Here is a 22,318-nt window from a genome sequence, read left to right as displayed (position 1 = left end):
ATCTCCATCCATGCCAGCAGTGTGACAACCATGGTGGATCCCGTTATCCAGCAGGCGTAGTGGTGAGGCTTAAAGCACCTGCAGTGCAGGAACTTGGGTGTGTGGCTTCAGGAAATGCAGCTGGATCTGGGGGGCTCTGAGAGCAAACAGCAGTTGGAAGAAAGAAAATGTGGGCTGGGAGCAAGAAGGCAGGAAATATCCAAACGTGATGGGAACCCTCGTTTCAGACTGGGGCTGGTGGCAGGGCTGTGCACGTTGCTGCAAGATGTTGTGCAGCATCCCAGAGGTACATTGCTGCAGTAGCAAGGAGCATCCCATGCCATGCCATCCCATGCTGGGCCATGCCATGCCTTCCCATCCCAACCCATCACTTCCTTCCTTGCTGGAATCGTGCTGGCAGGGGCCTTTGCAATCAGCCAAGTGTCCAGCATGCCAGCAGTGCATGGATAATGCAGCACTCAGCAAACTACAGGGCTTAGGAGCTGATGGATGGGAGGGGGATTTTCTTCTGCTGTCCCTCTGGAGGGATGAAAGGAAGAATTCAGTGCTCCAGTAGTGTCTCTAGGAGTGCTGCAGGGAGGATGTTTGGGGCTCCGGCAGCATTTGGGGGAGCAGTGCATGCAGGAAAAAGGTCGGAGCAGCTCCTGCCCAACTTCCCTGCACCTGCCTGCAGCAAACCTGTTGCTCTCAGTGGGATTTTGCCATGGTGTGAAGCTGGAAGTGTGGGAGAGCTGCCGCAGCAAAGCAGTGTGAAATACTCCTCTCCCCGGTAGGGCTGCAGCCCCGGTGAAATATAGGAGCAAGAAAACATAAAAGTCTCATTTCCAACTCCATAATATTTCCTGCCAAAACAAAGTAAAATGTGCTGCTTTAAATTTTCTGCAAAATTCTTTTGAGGTTATTTTTTCCCCTAAATTAAGCCATACTAATTATTTTCTGCCTCTTTATCTCCACTCTGCAACACACCAGGAGGGTGCGGGCGGTGAGCATTTTAAGCCTCCATAAACAAAAGAGTAGTTTGGAAAATAATTCTATCAATTAATCAAATTAATCCTGCAGTTTTAGTTACAAGCCCCAAGTGGCAAGGATTCCAGCCCGCGGTTATGAGCTATCTCTCATTGACAGCGTTTAAATGTTATGATTGCAACAGTAATTAAAGAACGTAATACGCCCGGCTTTGTGTCAGCCTCCCACCTCCAGACCTCAGCGCTGCGCGGCAGAGGTCGTCTCGAGGACAATTTGGGGATGACCAAGTGGGGCAGCTTTCCCCACCTGGACCTGATCCCTGCAATACTGTGTCGCCGCCAGTGGGTGAGTGGAGTCCCTGTCCCTCAAGGTGTTCCAGAGCTGTGCCGATGTGGCACATGGGGACATGGTGTGTGGGCATGGTGGGATGGATTGGGGTTGGACTTGGTGAGCATAGAGGTCTCCAACCTTAATGACTCCATGCTTGGACTTGGTGGTTGTAGAGGTCTTCTCCAACCTTAACGACTCATTGGTTGGACTTGGTGAGCATAGAGATCTTCTCCAACGTTAATGACTCGATGGTTGAACTTGGTGGTTGCAGAGGTCTTCTCCAACGTTAATGACTCACTGGTTGGACTTGGTGACTGTAGAGCACTTCTCCATCCTTAACGACTCAATGGTTGCACTTGGTGATGGTAAAGGTCTTCTCCAACCTTAATGACTCAGTGGTTGGATTTGGTGATCGTAGAGGTCTTCTCCAACCTTAATGACTCCATGCTTTCTATGAAAGGCAAGGGGAATATGGAAAATACTGGAGGTGTCTTGCAGATGCCACTTGGATGTCCCCATGGTGGGGACCAGGGCACAAAAATGCTGGGAATGGGCGCTGTGAGCTCACATCCATCGCTCAGCCAAGAGCACTAAAGATACGGCAAAGCTGATTGTTTTCTATGGGTGGGGTTTGAGCAGTAGCTCTGTAAAATGGGCATCAGAAAATGGGAATGAATTACTGCTGGGGCAAAATAAATGCTTGCACTGAGCATGCATCTGCAGAAGTGCTTCAAAATGCAAAATGCAGCCAAGCGTCCTACTGCAGATGGGTTGGAAGATGCAGGAGCTGCAAATTATTGCAATGTGATGGAGAGGACACCGAGTCCTTCTGCAGCTGCTTAGCACGGGACAACGCCAAAGCATGCAGAACTTCAGCCTCTGAAACTGGTCGTGCTGTGGTTGGGTTAGGAATGGGGCTGAGAGAGGGGCGGGCACAGCTGGGGAGAAATAGCCCACAAACGCCACACAGACAGGGAATTTCTGTGAAAATATTGGAATATATTTGAAAAGATTAATCACGTATGATTTTACAGTACCACCCCATATTTTCATCTCATAGTTTATTTAACAATATTAAAGAGGCACTTTAAAAGCACACATACAACATCATAAAACGGCGTTTCCTGCTCTCTCTCTGCTTCTCTGACAAAATATCAAAATAAAAACTTTTGACATAACACATTGCACCCAAGGTAAATTACCTACAATATTTTTATACAATACAAAGAATCGTAAAGGTACATATTAACAGAATAAAGCCTCTTTTTTTCTTTTTCTTTTTTTCTTTTTAAATCTGAAACAAAACAAAACAAAACAAAATTGCAGGACAGACGCGAAGTACTCTAACTGTTCATATCACATCAGTGCATTACTTCACCTCCTTGACTTGGGAGTGTTTCAATAGTATTTAGTTATCTTCCATGTCCTCGTTTGCACCTGAGATTTCTTTCTGGTTCGAAAGTTCGGTTGTAAAACGTGCTCGTTGGGCGTGACGTAACCTTCTCGACACTACGGAGTACCAGCATACAGGATTGTCCCTAACATTTGATTTTCCTGCCTTGTTTTCTCTTCCAGGTAATGGCTGCTTCCTAACGGTTCTCCTTTATTTCTCAATCAAGGAAGTCTTGTATTCACATTACAAAAGAAGAATAGCACCAGTAACTGCATAGTAAAAGCGGATACCTATAGAGCCACTAACTCAATACAGTAAGATAGGGTAGAAGTGATACCGTTGAGGGCACTTGGGTAGTACCGTTGCGGTGCGGTAAATTGGCACAGTTTTGTCGTTGCGCAAAAAAACCCAAAAAACCCAAACAACCCCACACGAACAACAACAACAACAACAAAATAATAAAAATCTCCGAGCCTTTCCCCTCCCCCCCCCCCAAAAAAAACCCTAAAAAACAAGAGTTTGTCACAAGTGTCAAGGTGCAGTGTGCCGGCAGCTCTCCTCCGCGCGCATCGTCTACAGTGGTCAAAGAGCGGCAGCGACGGCGGCAGCGCTCGGACAGCCCCGGCGCCTTTGGGGTTCTCCTGACAACGTAGAAACCAATTCCCAGGGATGGCTGTCAAAACAATGGGATGCTTGATGCTTAATTTAATTATTTTAATTGTATCGGCTCTTAGGCCGGCTCCCAATTAAATGAATCGTACGGGATTATTTGTGCAAAATCTTCACAAAAAAAAAAATATATATATATATAAAAAATTTGCTTTCTACAGTGTACTGCACCTCATGAATAAGACGTCTACGGAATGAAGTTCATCTCTTCAAGTACTTTGTACAAAGATAACACAGACACAGTCTCAAAAGGGTCTGAGATTTGCAAGTATCCTTATAACCTCAGCACTTCGGCAATAAAGCAATTGCTCTTCACGATTCAGTCTGCCCAAAGCGATTACAATTTCAGTTCATGAAAATCATCAGCAACATCAAAGTTCTAGCATTTGCATGATAAATCAGGTGAATTAAAGTAGATTAGTAGACACAAAGCAAACTATTTCACAGAGGCTGCAGTGCAAGTTCATTTAAGCTAGACAGAAAAATCATGCTACACAAACGAATTTAATGCTTTGATAATTTTTCCCTTGCAAACCCCATGAAAGCAGCTGCGGATCACCATAAGTCAGTTCCATAAATTACTCTGAAGTATCTCTTCTTAAAGGAATCTTAAAGCTGGTTAATTTTTGCCCGAAGAGCTGGCTGAGCAGGTTGTTCTGGGACTCGGCAGTGCGGTAGCTGGCTGGCCCGGTGGGCCTGGTGCCACGTGCGGGCCGCGGGCTGTGCAGAGAGCTGCATGGGGTCTGCACTGCACCTTTGGCCAACACCTGCTGGAGGCTCTTCCCCAAAATGGCCTTCCTCCGCCGCACGTCCCCGTTGGCGTGCCGCACCTCCCCCTTCTTCTGGCTGCAGGCATCCGGCACTGTTTTCTTCAGCTGGGAGCCCGCTCTGGGCCTGGGCAGCAGCTTGTTGCAGTGGGTGTCCCTCCGCCCGGGGGACAAGGCTGGGCCTTCACCGTTGCTCCAGTCATTGCATTTGAGCTCACCAGAGCCCTCGCTCCTGGACAGACCCGGTGTCCGCATTTTCTTCTTTTTGCCGTCTCCCTCCATGTTCTCCCGGGAGCCGGCGCTGCCACGGTGGCTGAGAGATTTGTGCTCTTTCCGCCTCTTGGGGTGAGGCTTGGCTGCATTGTTGGCTGCCTCACCCCGGCCTTGGTGGCCTGTGGACCTGCTGGGGTTGCCACCATGGTCCTTGGGGCTCGTGCTGCTGTCCCTGGTGCTGGCCTCGGGCACGGGTTTGTCCTTCACCACACCACCTTGCTGGCCCTCCTCAGGAGCAGCCTCCCCACCCGTGGTCTTCTTCTGTGGGCCTGAATCTTTGGCAGCTCTGTTCAGTGCAGGTGATGCTGTCTTGTCCTTCAAGGGCAGGGGGTGATGAGCAGACCCTGGAGAATTGGCTTTGGATGCTCCTTCCCAAGAGGAGGCCTCACTGGGGTTGCCCCACAGTGTCCTGTGGGTCTCCTTGGCTGGTGGAGACTCTGCCCGTGGGGAAGGAAGCTCCGAGACCTTCTTGGCAAGCTGGAGAAATGGGATCCCATCCATGGCATTGGTGGATGCATCGGAATTTTCCAGAAGTCCTGCTATGTATTCATCTTTGCTGCCTATGCTTGTTCTTTTAGGAGTATCAGCATAGCCACATTTCTCGCTGAGGTGTGGAGGAGACAGCTTTTGGTCTGTGGCTTGATTGCAAGCTAACCCTGCAAGGTCAATGCCAAATTCAGGTGAGTCCAAGAAAGGAAGTGCTTTCCCATCAAAAGCTCCTTTCTCCAGCTCGTCAATGGACAGGGCAGAGATATGACTGAGTTCTGGGACGCTTGTTGCAGCCTGTGGCAAAGATGGGGAGAGGCAGGGGGGTGGAGGCAGGGTGTCAAACTGAGATTTCTCCATCTCTGCCAGCAGGTCAGAAAAGTCACCCACCAGCTCTTCTGTTTTCACCGAGTTCTGGGGCAGAGCCACCATCGGGTTCCTGGAGGCTGTAGAGAAGGAGGCAGGAGGAGGAGGCTGCAAGTTGGGGCCAGCTGGAGACTCCACCAACTGCAGGTCACCGGTGTGGTTGAGATGAGCAGGTGAGCTGTCGTGGTGAGCAACCTTCCTCCTCTTGCTCGGTGGCATGGCCTCCCGAAGAGAGCTATCCTCCCTGCCCTTCTCTCTGCCCTCTCTGGAGGCAGTGCTGGGCCTCATGACCCCTCTGAACTTAAAAGTCTTGTTGCTTCCCACTAGGTGCTTCTCCATGTGTCGGTCGTACTGCTCCTTCTTAGAGAAGGTGTAGTTGCACATGCTGCATATGAAGGACTTCTTGATAACATGCATGACATCTGCGCAGAGCTCACAGGCGTACAGCGTGGTGTGCTTGATCTCCTGCTCCTCCACAATCCCGTGCTCCTGGCTGAGGTGGTTTCGAAGCTCTTTGGTCTCCTGGTAGAACATGGGGCACTTGTGGCACAAGTAAATCTTCTGCAAACTGTGCACCACCAAGTGCCGCTGGAGTTTGAAAGGTTTGGGAAACTGCTTGCCACAGTGATGGCAGTCCCTGGAAGGATCCTTGCAGTCTGGGTGCATGGGGACAGATTTCAGAGTGCCTTCACTTTTTGACGTACGCTCTGGAGAAGGGCTGGCAGATGCTTTGGAGGAACTGGGTGCACTTGGCTTCACTTTGATGCTGCTTTCTAAGGGCTCTTTTGTCGCCTTGGCCTCCTGCTCAAGGGACAACTCCCTGGGGCTCCTGCTCTCTCTGCTCACTCCATGCTTGCAGCTGGAGTCAGCATGCCGGGATGACCTGCTGGGTTTCCGACACATGATGGTGTTGAGGAAATGGGTGACAGCGTCATTGTCCTCACTGAAGCAGGACGGTAGGCCCATCACGGACTTCTGTGCTTGCCCTTTGCGAGCAAACTGCGTGGCATGCTCCCGGAGGTGCTCGTTGTACATCCAGACATCAGAAATCTCCTTCAGGCACATCCCACAAGCCCATAGGCCTGCCTTGTTCTTGGCGTGCTTCTCCTTCAGGTGGTCCCTCAGCTGTTCCCGGGAGCTGAACTTGCGCTGGACGCACATGTAGCAGGTGGGCGGTGGGGATGGGTTGTGGGTTAGCTTGTGGAAGTCCAGCTCTCCTAGTGTCAGGAACCACTGGAAGCAGACCTTGCATTTGTATTGCTTGTCTTTGGTTTTGATGGTGATGTCACCACGGTTTTTACTCAGCTTCCCATCTTCTAGCTTACTCCTGCTATGCTTGCTGTGCTGGCCCGGCTTTGGCTTGAAACTCATGGTGCTGCTGTTCCCAGAAGGATCTTCACAAGGGCCGAAGAAACATACATCTCTCATTTTAAGCTTTGCATTCAGCCTCTCAATGTCAATCGTGTGGAATTCAGGAGAGCCTGAATCTTCGGTCATCCTACCATTGTAGGGTTCCTCCACTAGATCAGGTGGTTCGGAGCTCATTTCTCCAAGTGAGTGCTCGCTCTCAAGGTCCACTGGGCCCTCAAACATCTCAGCAGACAGGCTTTCACCCTCCTTCTCTAGACTGCCCCAGATGTTCATGCTGCGGACATTGTCCATTTGGCTGTTTTCACACAGGAAGGTTAGCATGTTGTCCTCCAAGTCAATTACCTCCTTCTCTTGGTCGATCCTCTCAGCATCTGACCTCAACACAACACTTTTAGATCCACTAGGAATATCTTCTCCACTCTTTGCCTTGTTGCCGTGACACATGTTCAGTGTTAAGGCATCATCAATGGAGATGGTCTCGTATTCACAAGGGTCCTCCCTGGTGACGCAAAAGGAGCCGGTGTCGCTGAGGTTGGATGTTACTTGGATGGTGAAGAGGTCGATGGCACCTGCTGGCTGGAGGTTTGCCTCACTGATGGGCTTGGGTTTCTTGCTGCGCTTCCCATAGACCCGCGTGCATTTCCTCCGGATGAACTGGTCATCCCTGGGGAACAGCTGGGAGAATGTGGAGTCTTCATCCAGTGAGTGCTCCCTGCTTTGTGGAAGCTCTGCCTTCGCCCAGTGCTTTGGCTCTGCAGATGTGGGGCTGGCTGCTGGCATAGGCTGCAGGGCATTGTGTGTGGGGGACAGCTGAGAGCCTTCTGGATCATACATCTCCAGCAGTGGGACCCCATGAGAAGGAGATGGAGGACTCTGTGGAGCATTGCTCCAGTTCCTGTTGCCGCTGCTTCCCAAACCATCTTGTGTCTCAGTGTCCATCTTTTCCCTGCTGTTGGCATTGTGATGCTGCTCTTTGCCTACCTTGCTCAATCCCTCCTCGACTTGCTCTGCCAACCCACTAACCCACAGCTTGCAAGCTTGTGTGCTACTTTCTACTTGATCTGGATCTTCCATCTCCTCAGGACAGGCAGCTGTGCCTGTTGTTGGCTCCCTGCTGGCCGTCTCCTTTGAAGACACTGTCCCATCACCTGAGTCCTCTGCGAGCTCAGCTGCACACGGAGATTGTTTCGTGTTCTGAGGGTGCTGGGATGAGTTAGGTCTGTTTTGTTCCTCTGTAGAGGTGCAATCATCAGGCTCATGCAAGTCCTCTATAACACCGGGCAGGCTGGAGCTGAGGAGAGCAGGGGGAGGACTTGAATTCTCCTCCAGCTCACATGGACCATCAGGTTTGTGTCTGCTGGCAAATGCCTTTGCTTTCCTTCGTCTCACTTTCCGGTTCAGCTTCTTCTCTGAATTGCCATTTATCCCTTCAAGGTCTTTGCTTTGGCTCCTTCTGCCCTTTTCCCCCTTCCTGTCCTGCCTGTCCAGATCCAGCTTCCCAGCTGACACCTCCCCTGCTGCCCTTGCCTCCACGCACTGCCCCTTTGCTTCCACCTCCTGGTGCAGAAAGCGTGTGTGGTGCAGCTCCTGGGACATCTCCAGTGATCTCACACTGAGGTCACTCAGCACTTTGCTGACCACCTCCTGCATCTGCGCACTGGGCTCTTTCTCCAGTCTGGTGCATATTTTCTTGGGGACATGCTCAACCATGTCAGTTGGTGTCTGGGAGTTGCAGGTTTTCTCTTTGATCATCTTCAGGCTCTTTCTGGGGACTCTCTGGGCTGCTGCTTTTGATGTCCGGTCTGCAGGGATCAGGGCAGACCTGGGAGCTTTGTTGGGCTGCAGCACGCTGCTGTTCCTCACGTGGTGCTTGACAGCTTTGTGCCTGGTCAGACCGGGCTTGGAGCGGAAGGAGGCTGAGCAGATGTCACAGGTGACCTGGAGCACGCCGGGGTTCTTTTCTTTATGAAGTTCATGCTGGGAAGGGTTTGGAGTACTGGGGCATGTGTTGTTCTCTCCCTGGTCTGCATTATTCAGTGAGCAACTCACGGCTTCTCTGTCATGCTCAGCCCCGTGGCTCTTGGGATTCTCACCTTTTAAACTCTTTTCCCCATTCTCTGTGATTCTGGAGAGATCACCAGTTTCCACCTCTGCTGTGTCTGAGCTGTGGTCATTGAGTTCGGTGGGACCAAGATCTCTAGTCTTTTTAAGACCTCTACAGACAGCAGTTGGCACCTGCAGAGCAACAAAACCACTGGACAGAGCCTCTGGGTCATTTTGGTGCTTATTGACATCATTGGAGCAGTTCTCAAACTTTTTCTCTTGATTTAGTTTTACCTCTCTGTCTGTGATCAGCAGCAGATCTGTTGCGGACTGGGTTGGGTAGTTTGTAGTTTCTGGAGGTATAGAGTTAATGACCGTGCCTGGGGAAGCACACACTTGGTTTTGTTTAGAAGGAGAGCCTGGCAGCACATCACCAGTGCTTCCAGGTCCTTCTTTCCCGACACCTTGGGGTGGTGAGCAAGGAGCAGAGCGTGGCTCACAGGGACCCTCCATCCCCCAAGCATTCTTCTCTTCTAAGAGCTGACTGCCAAAGCCGGGTGAGCCTTCTCCATCAGTCCCACTGCTCTGCAAGTACTTGGGGTGGGAAGAACTCATTAGCAAGGGCTGGCTGGCCAGAGCTTCATCTGCATAATGACAACTGAGGGACTTTTTCTTGCTGCTCCCATCTCTGGGGGGCTTTGGATTTACTGTGCAGGTTTTTGGATACTGTGGTAGGGTGGAATGTGCCTGGAGCTCACTGGAGGGACTGAGCATGTCAGTGGGGCTGTTGGGAGCGCTGCCTGCTCCCGCGTGCTTGCTTTGCACAGATCCTGACACCTGCACATCGCGGTCAGCTCCTTCGCACCACACTCCACCTTCTGCCTCGTTTGTCCCCAGCATCTCCGCGGCCGTGCTGCCCTGAGTTTCTTTCTCTGGCACATTATGGCTTAAATGGGATTGCTCATGTTTTGTAAATGCCAAGGTTGCTTTGTTTTTATCTGGCTCCTGCTCTTCCATGAGCTGATCAGCTTTCTTTCCTTGCCCTGGCAGCAGGGTCACCACTGCGCTTTTGAGTGGTGAGAGGTCATTGTGCTCTGGGGAAGCTCCATCTGCACGGATATTAATGTCATTCAGCTCCGTGTGCTCATTTGCTAAGTGCTGCAGATCTGCTACATTATTTTGCAGCTCGGAGTCAGCAAGTGTGGATAGTTTTGCACTGTAAGAGCCCGTTGAACTGAATGACTCCAGCTGCTCACACGCACCAGAGAATAGTGCAGCATCTTTAGCAGGGGCAGCAATGCTCTCTGTGCTGCCCACCATGGGGCCATCCCCTTCCCCTGAGGCAGGGCGGTATGTCCCATCATTGCTCTCCTCTTTCTGCTCTGGCTGGCCCTTGCTGCAGGCAGTGGGGTGGCCGGGAGCCAGCAGTACAGGGAAGCATGGCAGCAGCAGCTCCTCTTCATTGCTCTTCACTGTCCGCGCCACAAACAGCTGGAGCTGCTGCAGCGGGTTGGTGTCCTGGGGGGTCTTTGGAGAACTCTGCTTGGGCAGGCTCAGCATGTCGAGCAGCCTTGCTGTGTGCTTGCTGCCTCTATCTCCATGACTGGGGGCCAGCGGGGCTGTGGGGCTCTTCCTCTCCTCCGCTTCTTCCAGAAATGCAGACCCACTGCTGTCCCCATTGAAATCCACAGCACTCTTCACCATTTTGGGTGCCTCAGACTTGCCAAAGGGCCTTTCTTCTGCATTTGGGACATCTTTGATGCAAGGGGAGAAGACAAGATCCCCAGCTGTGTCTGGATCTGCTTGAAAGCCCTGCTCAGGGTTATGGCTTGGAAGACAGGCATCGAACTTCTCCAGCTCTGCAGTGAGCTCCCCTGTTTTCCCCGGTGTGGAGAAGCTCTCAGCATCATGTGTGTGAGTCGGGGGTGGCAGGCTGTCCTCACCAGCTTTGGTTACCTCCTGTGTCTCAGGAAACATGGTGTGGATGGCAGCAGGAGGGCTTTTTGCAATGGGCTCTGCAGAGTAGACGGGCATCTCGTTTGTGTCAGGTGTGCACGACTCGGGTGGACTTTTGGAGGAAGACTCATTTTCCATCTTTCTGGAGTCACTTCCCTGAGTGGCCTCAGTTCCCTGCAGCTGCTTCCTGCTCTTTATGGGACAAAACCCATCTGCAGGGGCTGGTGTACACATCCCAGCATCTAGCGAGACGAACCCCGTGGGTCCGTGCCAGGGCTCCCTGCCTCCCTCATAGCCTCCATGAGTGACTGCTGGCTTCTCACCCCCCAGCCTGTCCCCAGTGGCCAGGAGGTTCGAGCTGCCCAGGTCATCTGTCACAAAGAGCTCCTTCTGGTGGCCCATCCCTGGCTCTTCAGGTAGGGATGGGAAGGGCTCAGCCGGTCCCCGCAGGGCTGCAGCAGTGTGATGCTCAACTTTCTGCGGGGTTGTTGGCACCTCATTGCTCAGCTTGCTGGTTTGCAGCTGACTCTCCAGCTCTGTCACTAAGCGCTTGATCTCCAGCTCATCATCTGATATGTTGTTCATGAAAGTCACATTGTAATCTGTTATCCTGTCCGGCAGAGGCAGATGGCTGGTGGGGATGGGTCCCTCCTCAGGGAATTTCTTGGCGAGTGGCTTGTCCACTGACAAGCCGTGGAAGGGAGCCATGTCTTCAGGTAGCATTGGAGCCACCTCCTCCATGAGGGACCAGTCCTTCTCTGGCACGAATGCTGAGTATGGCTGCTCAAAGGGCAGCGGCTTGCTGGGGTCACCTCCAGGGCAGGCAAACGCTGTCACATAGCTGTCCTTGCTCGCAGGCACCGTTTCGTACAGCGGTGAATCGAACTCGGCCACTGGCAGCTCTCCAAAAATGGAAGAGGAATCGAAGCTGAGAGGGGAGGAGGCCTTAGTCTGCGGGGTCTCCGTGGTGTAGGGGGAGACGCTGGCGTGCTTCTGCTCGAAGGAACCAGCATTGATGTCCTCTTGGCATAAATACATATCCTCCATGTGCGAGGGTCCCAAGGGTGGTGGCTTTGAGAAGAGATTGGCATCGTAGTGAGCAGGAAGGCCTTTGGGATCAAAAAAAGTGTTGTCACTGCTGACGTATGGATCAGGCGCTTTGGCCAGCATCATTCCCACAGCATTGTCAGTGACTGGGGCGGCCGGCACGGTGTAGCCCTTTCCACTGTCACTGAGTCCGGGGACCTCCCCAGCTGAGTAGGTGGCTCTGGGGCTGGATCCATCCCCACCATGGGCTGGAGACATCAGCTCCTCTGCACGGTATTTGAGTGCATCACCTGTGTATGGGGCAAAGTGTTGCCTCTGGATGACCACCTCTGACCCGGGTGAGCCTTGAGCCTCCAAGGCGGGCTCCCCTGCCTCACCTGTGGGGTTTGCTGCTCCTTCAGGCTTTTCTACCTCCTCCTTATGGGACAGTCTGATGGGGCTACTGCCCAAGGTGGCTGTGCTTGGCAGCTGCCTCTCCTGGGTCTGTGGTAGCGGCTCCTCCTCTGCAGCTGCAAGGGCAGCATCTGCTTCGGTACTTAGATGTGATCTGGAGCCTGCCACCAAAGGCTTGGCTGAGCCAACCCGCCTGCTCGCTCGGGAAAAGTCCTCCTTGCTTTTCTGGCTCATCTTTGGGCTCCTGTCCTCAGGATGGCTGATTACATCTGGTGGTGTCAGTGCCAGGCTGCCCGAGCACCTTGTCCCCTTCGTGCCTGCCTTCTTGCTGCCTGACTCACTGGGACCAGCCTTGGTGCAAGCGCTGGTGCTGGGATTGCTGCCCATGGATGACTGGTTGCTGCGCCTGCAGGCTCTGCCACCACTGTCCCCTTTCTTGGCGGTCTCTGGACTGGAGAGCCTGCTGTGCTCCGGTGCCTCCCTTTTCCGGCGGTTTCTCCTCCGGCTGTAGCTCCAGGCTGGATCTTTCTCTTTGGCTCTCTCGCCTCTCCCAGGGCATTTCTTACTGAAGCCATATTTGGCTCTCCCCATAAATGGTGCTCCCCGCTTTCTCCTCCCACGGAGCTTGCTGCACGCTGCTCCTTCCTCCTCCGAGTCGGACATGTACTCATATTCCTGGAACCAGCCCTCCTGGGTACCCGGTGCTGGCCTCCCAGCGAGCGTGGGCAGCTTGCTGCTCTTCGTGTGCAGCTGGTGGAGCTTGTTCTTCTGCTGCACGATCTTGTGGATGAGCTCCTTGCTCCACGTCCCGCTGCGGGCCTTCCTCTTCTTCACCTCCTTCATGGAGAACCGAGGTGGCTTGGGGCTCTTGGTGGAAGCACCCTGAGGCTCCTGGTTGAGCTTCTTGGGCTGCTTTTGGCTGGAGGCTGGCCTGGAGGACGCTGGTGGAATGCTGTTCTTCCTGCCCACCCTTGGCCTGGCTGTCTTCTCCTCCACCACTGGTTCTGTCTGCTCGGTCTCGCGGGCTGCCAGCCTCCGTGCTGGCCTCCTCTTGTGAGTGTGCTGCCTTCCTGCTCGCCTCTTTGCCCGCTCCTTGCCCCACTGGCTGTCTGCAGAGCAGTGACCATTCTTGGGTTGGCCCACCCCTTTCTCCTCTGTGGCCACGTGCTTCACTTTGCTCTCTGAGGCCAGACCTTCCTTTGCTCTGTGGGACACCGCGCTGCCGGCAGCCTTCACCGCTGTTAGATCCTCATCGACGAAGACATCTATGAAGCTGCTGTCGATCTCCGGGTTGTCTGACTGGTATCCCAGTCCGTTGAGAGCTTCGGTGATCAGGCTGTCCAGCTTGGCGTCGTCGATGTCCAGGTCGGAGGCAGTGAGCGGCAGTGAGCTGGCAGTGAGTCCATTGAAGAGACCACCCTTCAGTGCATCCTCCTTGCCTTCACTCTTGCTTTCCCCATCCAACAGAAACTCCTCACCCTTGTTCAGCGCCAACAAATGGGTCTGGGGGTCCGGAGACAATGGCATGCTGGTGGGTGGCTTGGGGGGCTCAGGGGCTCGCCGTCCCTCTTTGGCCTCGGGGTGGGATGTGCAGAACTGGCGGTGCTCCAGGAAGGAGGCCAGGTTGCTGTAGTTCTGGTCGCACTGCTTGCAGGTCAGCAGCACGTCCAGTTGGTCCAGGCTGGCGCTGCTGAGTGAGCCGGCCAGCAGGTGATGGGATGAGTAGGGTGGCGGTGGAGGGGTGCCCCCATCCAACTCCTCCAAGCAGCTTTTGGCCACCTCCACACCTGGTTTGTGAAAGGGGCTCTCTGGCGAGCACTTCAGGAGGTTGTCATCCTTTACAGTGTCGGGAGGGTAGTGGAAGGGCTTGGCAGGGTCCTGGGGGTGGTAATGGAGAGAGGCTGAGCTCAGCACCTCGGAGGGGTGGAAGCTTTTGCTGCCCTCCTTCGGATGGCACGGGTGGTGGAAGAAGGGTGAAGGGGCAAGCGCTGTGGGCATCTGGCCATCGTCAAAGCCGGCATTGAGTGGGCTGCTGGACATGGGGGAGAGCGAGGAGCAGGTGCTGCCACAGGTGGGATTGGGGACGGGGGAAGGCAGTGGGGACTCACATGGGGAGGTGGCCACCAAGGCTGATGGTGGGAGGACCAACGCTGAGCCTGATGAGCTCCTGGAGGCAGGAGGAGCAGGAGGAGGCCCTGCCTGGTTCATGCCATAGAAGAGGGCTTTGCTTCTCAAGTCGCAGCTGGGAGACCCCGGATCCTTGCCACTGTCAAAAGAAAAAGCACCCACAGAGGCGGGGTCCCCATGCTGTGCCCCAAGGCTGTCTCCTGATAAGAGCCTTTTGCTGTGGTACCCCGAGGGGCTGCTTAGGGGGGGACCTTTATGGGCTTTGCCACTCCCTGGCCACTCTGGGGTGCCAAGAGGGAAAGGGAGCTTCTGACCAGGGATTGGTCTTGGCAACTCCATCCTGTTGGGAGCGGGCACTGCGGGAGGGAGGTGTATCTGCGGCCAGGGCATCCTGGCATTTTTCTGCCTCTGCTGCCTCTGCTCGGGGCCAGACTGGCACTCGAAGGAGAACTGACTTCCAACAGGGTTTGAATAAGGTGCTGAGTTCTGGTCCATGGAGGAAAACACCTTTGTGGCCCCTCCCCAGGTTTGCATGAGTCGGGGGTGCGTGGGCGCTGGGGGAGGAATGCTGGTCTCAAAAGGCACCGATCCCGCACTGCCCGTGGGGGGACTGCAATAGGCTTTGCTCTGAAAGTGCACTTGGGAGAGATTGGGTGGCATGTTCCTTCGAAGGGGGCTGCTCTGCACCAGCAGCCGTGGGCTGGGCACACTGTCCTTGGCTGAGGCTTGCCCCTTACCAACTGGCTTTGGCACACTAGGTGAGTGTAAACTAGACGGAAAAACAGCTTGGTTTTCTTGAAAAGTGCTTGGGTTTTGGTCGATAGCACCAGAGGATGAGAGAGCACCACTGGGGTCGGTGGGATGCTCACTCCTGCCCTTATAGCACGGCAGTGGGCCGCGGTGTGGGGCAGGCAGCGGGGCCAGCAGCGGGGGAACACCGTACAGCCGTCCTGGGGGGCACGCACCCTCGAAGGGGCCAACACCTGGCGTCTCCTCCTGCCAGTCACGGGCAGATGATGAATGGAAGCTGAACGCTCCGTGAGCTGCCTGCCCGGTGGCAATGGCCACGTCCAGGTATTCAGCATTGCCGCGATACGGCTCCTTCCCCGCCTCGTGCAGCAGCTGGAAGGGGAACTGGAAGGGCAAAGTGCCCAGAGAGTGGCCACCTGCTTTGCCACCCTCAGGGAAAGAGCTGGGCTTGACCCCATAGCTAGCACCTGCGAAGCTCTTCTCCGGAGAGGGCCACGCGTTGGCCCCGTTCGCCTGAAACTCAAAGTAATGTAGCTGCCCATTGGTGCCGGGGCTCTTGAGGGGCACACCGGGGGGGGGCTGCCCTTTGGGGCCGTGGGGCGGTGAGGTATAGTTGGCAGAGGTACGGCCGGCAGCTGCCTCGGGGAAGCAGCGGCCGAAGCTCAGCTCTTCCTCCTCGGGGACGCTGGGTGCGTGGAAGCGGTAAGTGCCCGCTGCAGGAGCTCGGCTGGGGTCGGGTGCCTTTGGGGGGGTCACCTTCTGCTGGGGGTAGGCGATGCCTATGGTGGGGCTGGGGCGAGTGCTGGCGATGCTGAGGCGGTAGAGCTGGTGCTGGCCCCGCTCGCCCTTCCCTGCTCGCCGGCTGCGCTCGCGGGTTCGGCCTTTGCCCGGAGGGGACTGGGGACTGCCCTTGATGCCGCCCCAACCGCTCTCACCAGCAAACTTGGGGTTGTTGTGGAGGGATTTGAAGTCGATCTTCCCCGCTTGCTGCGGCCGGATCACAGCTTCCCTCTGGCTGTGGGGCTCCTTGTCCTTGGTGGAGGCAAATGAGGATGTCCCCTCGGTGCCGCCAAGCCCTCTGCCATCCTTCTCGCCGCAGCCTTCGAAGCCAAAGTCCTTGTCCTGCTCTTTGGGGCCAGCCTCGCTCTTCTCGCTGATGTTGTACGCATGCTGGGTCTCTCCAGTCATGGTACCCAGGGAGGGGGCTACGCAGTCCCACGTGTCCGTCCTGCTGCTGCCTCCTGTCCACCCGTCATGGCACGGTGCCGTGGGGCCGGTCGCAGGGACGGGCACAGAGCACTGCAGACTGCTGGGCACCAGCAGGGTGCTGCCACATCCTTCAACCAGGACCTGCAGAAAGGAGGAGAAACAGCATGGAGTGAGAAATGGCAGCACCTGCAAGGCAGGACCCCTTCTCTTTGCGCCTTGAGCAGTGAAACTCCGCATGCATCCCCAGGGTGAAACTTCTTGTGCTTCAAAGGATGCCCAGAGCAGTTCACCTTCACAAGATCTGCTGAGCCAGGCACTTTTTCCTCCTTTGGAAGCTATTTCTGTTCACTTCTTAGCAACATAGGCAGAAAAAGATGACAGAAGAGCTCCACCTACGGATTACTGGGGAGGGCTGACAGCAGGGCTGGGAGAGACATCCCAAAAGGGGCCCTGGATTCTGGGGTATGGCAGCACTTAGAGCCAGGCAGGGCATGCAGCAAAAGGCTTCTGCAGCCCTCAGTCCCCTTTTTGCATCACTCCCCCAAGCAGCACTGCATACTGCCTGTTCCAAATGCTGCTCTGTAATGTGAGGAGAAGAGGCATCCCAAAAACCAGTCTGCCTAATTAGTTCCCTAGTTAGAGTGCCCTTTTGGTGTCTGCAAGCAGCAGTGCTGCAGGGAGCAAAGCCCCATTACAGCTCTGAGCAGGGGAGGGGGCACTGGGGCTGCAAATAAGGCTGCAAATAAGGGTCAAGTACAGCTTGTTAGCGTTGTGCTGATTGCAGATCCCACGCATGGGATGAGAGATACCTCTGAGTCCCCCTGAAGCCCTTTCTGGGACCATGCAGGAAGGGAAAAGCAAAGCAGGAGGACATTTTAGTGAAACAACCCCCAGCCCGACGGGGCTGACCCCTGTGGTGCTGGCTCTGTCACTGGCCAAAGCCAACACAGCACAGCGGTATGCGGGGCTCCAGCGGGCAGACAATGCCCCCTTATGCTGTGCCGTGCTGCAATGGCACAGCTTGTTTACTGCTGTTTAACTTTGCAAAGGCTCCTGGCCAAGACAAAATAACCAAGGCCAGCGTGAGCTCCGTTATCACAGTCGTGCTCTTTCAGCCACATAAAGGGGCTATTTTTTGGGAGGAAAGGCTCAGCTGTGTGTCCCAAAAGCTGTGGCGCTGGCACGGGGAGGGCTGGGGGCTGCTGTTGTGTTAGTGCTGAGTGCCAGGAGAAACAAACACGGTGCTGGCAGCGGGAGCTGGAAGTGGCCAAGTGGGGAAAGTGGAGCTGGTGGCACGCAGGAGCGTGCCGGAGAGCCGCAGGCGCTGGCACAGCAATGCACAGCAGTGCTGGCAGAGCCTGAGCGTGGATGGGTTGAACTCAGCCCATAGGTGGTGCTTGAGAATGAAGGATTTGCTCCCCTAAACCCTGGCTGAATGGGACAAAGCATTCCTGCAGAAGAACTCAGGGAGCCCAGCTCCGATGGTGGTGCCCTGCTGCGCCCTCTGGTTGGCACAGGAGCCCAGGGAAGGAGTATGGGGCAGGAATCTGGGGCTGCTCTGTCCCATGCAGGCACTGCTGCCAGCCAGGAGATATGCATAAGGAGGGCTGGTTGCTTTAACTTAAAGCAATAATCCTTTACTGTAGGATTTATGGACCAAGCATAGACATAGCTGAACAGGAAACACAGAATAAAACGCAAATAAGGCCCATTGCCTCTTATATCATTATGGAAGTGACTCTCAGCCTGCTCCTTTGCCTGGCTCTGCTGTGACAATGCAAGCAGCCTGGTCTGCACAGCACAGAAGTGCCACACATGGTACGTGGCACACGGCAGAGGTGGCACAGGGCACTGTCTCCAGTCATGCAAGCAGTGCTCCATCATAGGAGCATCCATCCTGGCACCCCTGTAGGACTGCACACATCCATCCCTGTGTCACCCCCAGCCCTGGCAGCTTCTCCTCTCCTAGAGGGAAAGCTGTGAATCCCAGCAGTGGGATGCAGCATGGGGACTGAGGTGGCTACCACGTCCCCACTGCAGCAAGGCAGCTTCTGGGAAACATTTACCCCCCCCCCCCCCCCCCCCCAAAGCAAAAACCAAGAAAGAAAAAACCCCAAACTGACCAAAAAAACCCAACAGCTGCTGAAACAAAGCAGACAAAGAAGGCTGAAACCCCTCTGCAGAACCCCACTGCAGCTCCTGCCCTATGCGGAGTCAGGGATGGGGAGGACGATCTCCAGCCCTGCGGGGGAGTGGAGGACGCAGCTCTCGGGGCCTCGCAGCCCCGGGTTCGGCATCTCCCTCGCCTGACCTTGGGTGAGACATTTAATCGTGGTGACTCAGCTCTCCATCTGTAAATCAGCCCCGATAAGGCTTCCCCTCGCCTATCTGCCTCGTGTATCAGCTCCTTAGATTAGCAAGGCAGGGACTGTTCTTACGAGCTGTGCGCTCAGTGCCCCGGTGTCACGAAGCCCTGATAGGGTTGGGTGGTGTGTGGGGTTACCACTTGGGGTGGGGGTCTCCCGGAGGTGGGGGTCCCATTTGGGTGTCAGCGCTGGGTGCTGTTATCCGGGTGGGTACCGTGGCCCTTGGAGGCACTGTGATTTCTCCAAATGCAGCTTTGAGCAGACAGGGATGGGTGTGGGAGTGGATAGAAAAAAGAAACACAAATCCCAGCTGGGCTGCACCTTTAGGGAGGCACACAAAGAGCCCATGCCTGGAGACAGTGGGGCTATGCTGACCCCTAAAAGCCCCCCATATACCGTCCCTCCCCCCAAAAACCTCTGTTGGTTTCTGCCACCGAACTCTGAAGATGCTCTGATTTCTGTCTGCCCTGCATGGATGGAGAGAGGCACTTAAAGGATTTCCATCCCATCCGGGCTGGTCAAGCAGCTGCATCTGACGGTGAGGCTTTGGCCAGGGCTGTGAAAAATCCCTTCCTCTCGTGAACTGGCCCCTTCTCAAAGCGGGGACTGTTTCAGCTTTCTGTCTCTTGTGGCCAGGAAAGCAGCTGGGGAGGTTGGAGTGATGGGGGGTGAGTCTCGGCATCCCCCCACTGAGGGGGTTTGGGGAGGGTTGTGGCATGCCCTGAGCCTGCTGGGATGAGGAGCAAAGCCTGGCTCACAAAAATAGCATCAGAGCTTGCTGTCAGCTGGCCGGTACCTTGGCACCCCCCCGCCACGCCGCTACTGCCGGGACTCACTTCCACCTCCCATGAAATATGAATTTCTTGGCTGCAAGGGAAAGAGAGAACTATGTCAGGAATCTGTGTTTGGCTTGGCCGAGGCACAGTGGCTCCCAGCGCCTGGGCTGGGCTCTGGCACACGGCTGTGAGAAGGAGGGGTTCCCACCCCAAAGTGCACTGCCACGGCCATGCCAGGATGGGTGCCCCCAGGGAAGGGAAACCGAGGCAGGGATGGAGATGAGGGCTGTATCTCCTGTTCTGAATCCCACTCCATCCCCTGCATCTCATCCCCATCGCTGGCATCCCATCTTTAGCCCCTGCATCCCACCTATCTCCTGCATTTCATCCATCTTTTGCATCCCATCCCCATCTGCTGCATCCCATTCCCATCCCTGGCATCCCATCCAACTCCTGCATTTCATCCCCATCCCCTGGCATCCCATCCCCATCCCCTGGCATCCCGCCCTACCCCTGCATCCCATCGCCATCCCTTGCATCTCATCCTCGCCCCCTGCATCTCACCCATCCCCTGCATCCCATCCCCATTCCCATCCCCATCTCCCATATCCCAGCTCTATCTGCCTCCTCCCAGCCCTGCCCCCTCTGATGGGGTCCTCTCCTGCATTCCCACTTGGGAATGGAGGGAAAAAAGCACTTCTGAGAAGCTCAGGGTATTTTCAGGGCACGTTGTTATCTCCCTGCCGACTCCTGGCTCAGCCCAGAGCTAGGAGCTCTTCAGCACAGTGCTGAGCAATGCTTGCTGCTCCCCAGGAGCATGTGTGCTGCTTGGTCAGATCCCAAAACAGCTCATCCCTCTGATGTTAACCCATAAAATAGAAAAGCAGAATAGGGGCCAGCTCCTGTCCATGCGTGGCACATCAAGAGGAGCACGATATGTCCTTCAGCCCTAAGGAGGGAGGCTGGAGATGGGGACAAGGACTGGGGACTGAAGGAGAAGGTTTGGTGATAGACACGGACTTGTTTTGAGGAAGGCCGGGGCATCCCTTGGGGAGGAGCCATGGGATGGAAGCCCTGTTGGTGTGTGCACACACACGGGTGGTTTGGTCTGGCTCTGTCCGGGTGAGGAGCACCGCGAGAGACCGCTTCCAGCAGATGTTGCTGGCCAGAGGACGAGTTGGAAGGCTATTCAGAAAGTTTGCTTCTTGCTCACAATGGTCCAAAACTGATTTTTTGGATCCGAATTGCTTTGGGTTTCCAAGCTGGTGAGAGTCCAGCTTTCGGTCTGGATCCAGATTTTGCAGGGAGTCCAAATCCTTCCTCAGCTTCTAATGTAAGCTGGTTCCAAACAAGCAGCAGGCACATCCTGAGCTGCTCCCTGGGTACCCCTCGGGGTGCTGCATGCCAATGTCTGGGCACTGCGCCCACCCTCCCCCCAAATATCCATGCTGCCCGATCTGGAGGTGCTGGCAGGGCTGGGAAATGCCCCACTGGGCTCCTCGGGGGCATCCAGGGTGGTGGAAAGAGGAGAAGCCACAGGAAGCGGCTGGAGGTCACCCCTGCCTGCTGTCAGTGTAAGAAGAGCCGGGCGGATTGAGGACACCCAGCAAAACAAATCCCATAGATCTCAGTGCCTGGTGCGCATCGCTGCAGGTGCTCACACTGACCCCATCCCAAGGCTCTTTCCCAAAGGTGATGGGATGGCGGTGGTAAACACACGGCTTGGCTCTGGTATGGGCAAGCAGAGCCCTCCAAGTGCCCCATTTGCTAAACAATCCCATAGATGAGGCACCTGAGCACCTCTCTCACCCCAATCCTGAGCCCCCAGGACCGTGTGGGTTTAATCTCCTCCAGGGATCGGCAGCGGAGCCGGGGCTGACATCAGCATCTTCGTGGGGCTGTCAGGAAGAATAACTTATTCTGACGTTTATTTAAGAAATATTAATCTTTCATTTTCCTTCTAAATGCTCCTGTTTGCTGAGGAACTATCTGTTACCTAAGTGCTCCGATAAATCTTCCAAGGTAAAATTACATGTTAGATGCTGCCAGAAGGGTACATTTAAGAATGCTTCCCAAATTATCAACTGCATTAATCTTAATTACTTTGGTAAAAGTAGAGTCTGGCATTAGGGAGAGCTAAATTGAACGGGTGTTTGTTTGTCTTTATCATATCACATATTTGAGATCATTTAACGGGACGCAGATAAAAGGCGCAGGGCAGCGTGGGGCAGAGTGACAAGGAGCAGGAGGGGACCAAGGAGCCCAGGAGAAAGGAATATTTAATAGAAATTAATGCTGTTTTGAGTGAAGAAGGAAGATGAGGATAGAAGCGGGTCGGTGCCCCACTGAATGCATGCTGCAGGGAAGCACCGCTGCTTAAATCCCTCTTATTTGGATGAATGGGACCAGGCACTCACTCAGAGGTGAGCGCATTGTAAAGTATTTCGAGGCATAGAAATGAAATAAAGCACAAGGATTAAGTGCTCTCATTAACTGGGGCCTTGGAGAGGTATTGGGTATCTCTGCATCTCCCCAGGTCTGCATGACCTGGGTATGTTCACCGTCACATAGTGAGCTTGGATAAGTCAGAAGGGGATGGGGAGGATGTAGCCGTAGCCATAGCTGTAGCCGTATCCCTGTTCTTATTCCTGTCCCTGTCCCTTTCTTCCCCCTTATTTTTAACTTACAAAACTTCACACCCGTGTGCAAATGATGATGAGATGCCTGAAGGGAGGTGATGGAAGCAGGTGAGAGATGCACCTGCGGAGGTGCTGATGGGGACCAGGTGTGGGTTCGCAGCCCCTGGAGGCCCCCAGACCCCCTTCCCTGACACAACCCTGCTCTGGCTGTTGTGAGTCAACAACAACAACAGAAGAAAAAAGAAAAAAAGGGAAAAAAAGAAGGAAAAAAGGCAGCGAGGCAATGACACCATTCCCAGCTCAATATTATGTTTCCTTCCTCCCAGCAGAGCCTGGGTCTGCTCCAAGCTGCCTTCCCCTCCACTCCTGGTCAAACAGGGACAGGAAACCC

General features: G+C 54.6%; 1 protein-coding gene across 6 annotated transcripts in view; it reads right to left on the bottom strand.

Annotated features, from left to right (window-relative positions):
* Positions 1–2,274: 2,274 nt before the first annotated feature.
* The window catches only part of ZNF469 (zinc finger protein 469), a 134,192-nt gene continuing 114,148 nt past the window's right edge, over positions 2,275–22,318 (bottom strand). For all 6 annotated transcript variants that reach the window (XM_040707269.2, XM_040707267.2, XM_040707266.2 and 3 more), the window contains one exon: positions 2,275–16,287. In XM_040707269.2, coding sequence (XP_040563203.1) covers positions 3,937–16,125 — 12,189 coding nt within the window. In that variant the 5' untranslated portion in view covers positions 16,126–16,287 and the 3' untranslated portion in view covers positions 2,275–3,936. The remainder of the gene's footprint in view (positions 16,288–22,318) is intronic.

The sequence above is a fragment of the Gallus gallus genome, chromosome 11 (assembly GCF_016699485.2).
Source record: "Gallus gallus isolate bGalGal1 chromosome 11, bGalGal1.mat.broiler.GRCg7b, whole genome shotgun sequence".
NCBI classification, from domain to species: Eukaryota; Metazoa; Chordata; class Aves; order Galliformes; family Phasianidae; genus Gallus; species Gallus gallus.
The sequence above is the reverse complement of the archived record's forward strand: the minus strand, read 5'-3'. Positions and strand labels throughout refer to the sequence as shown.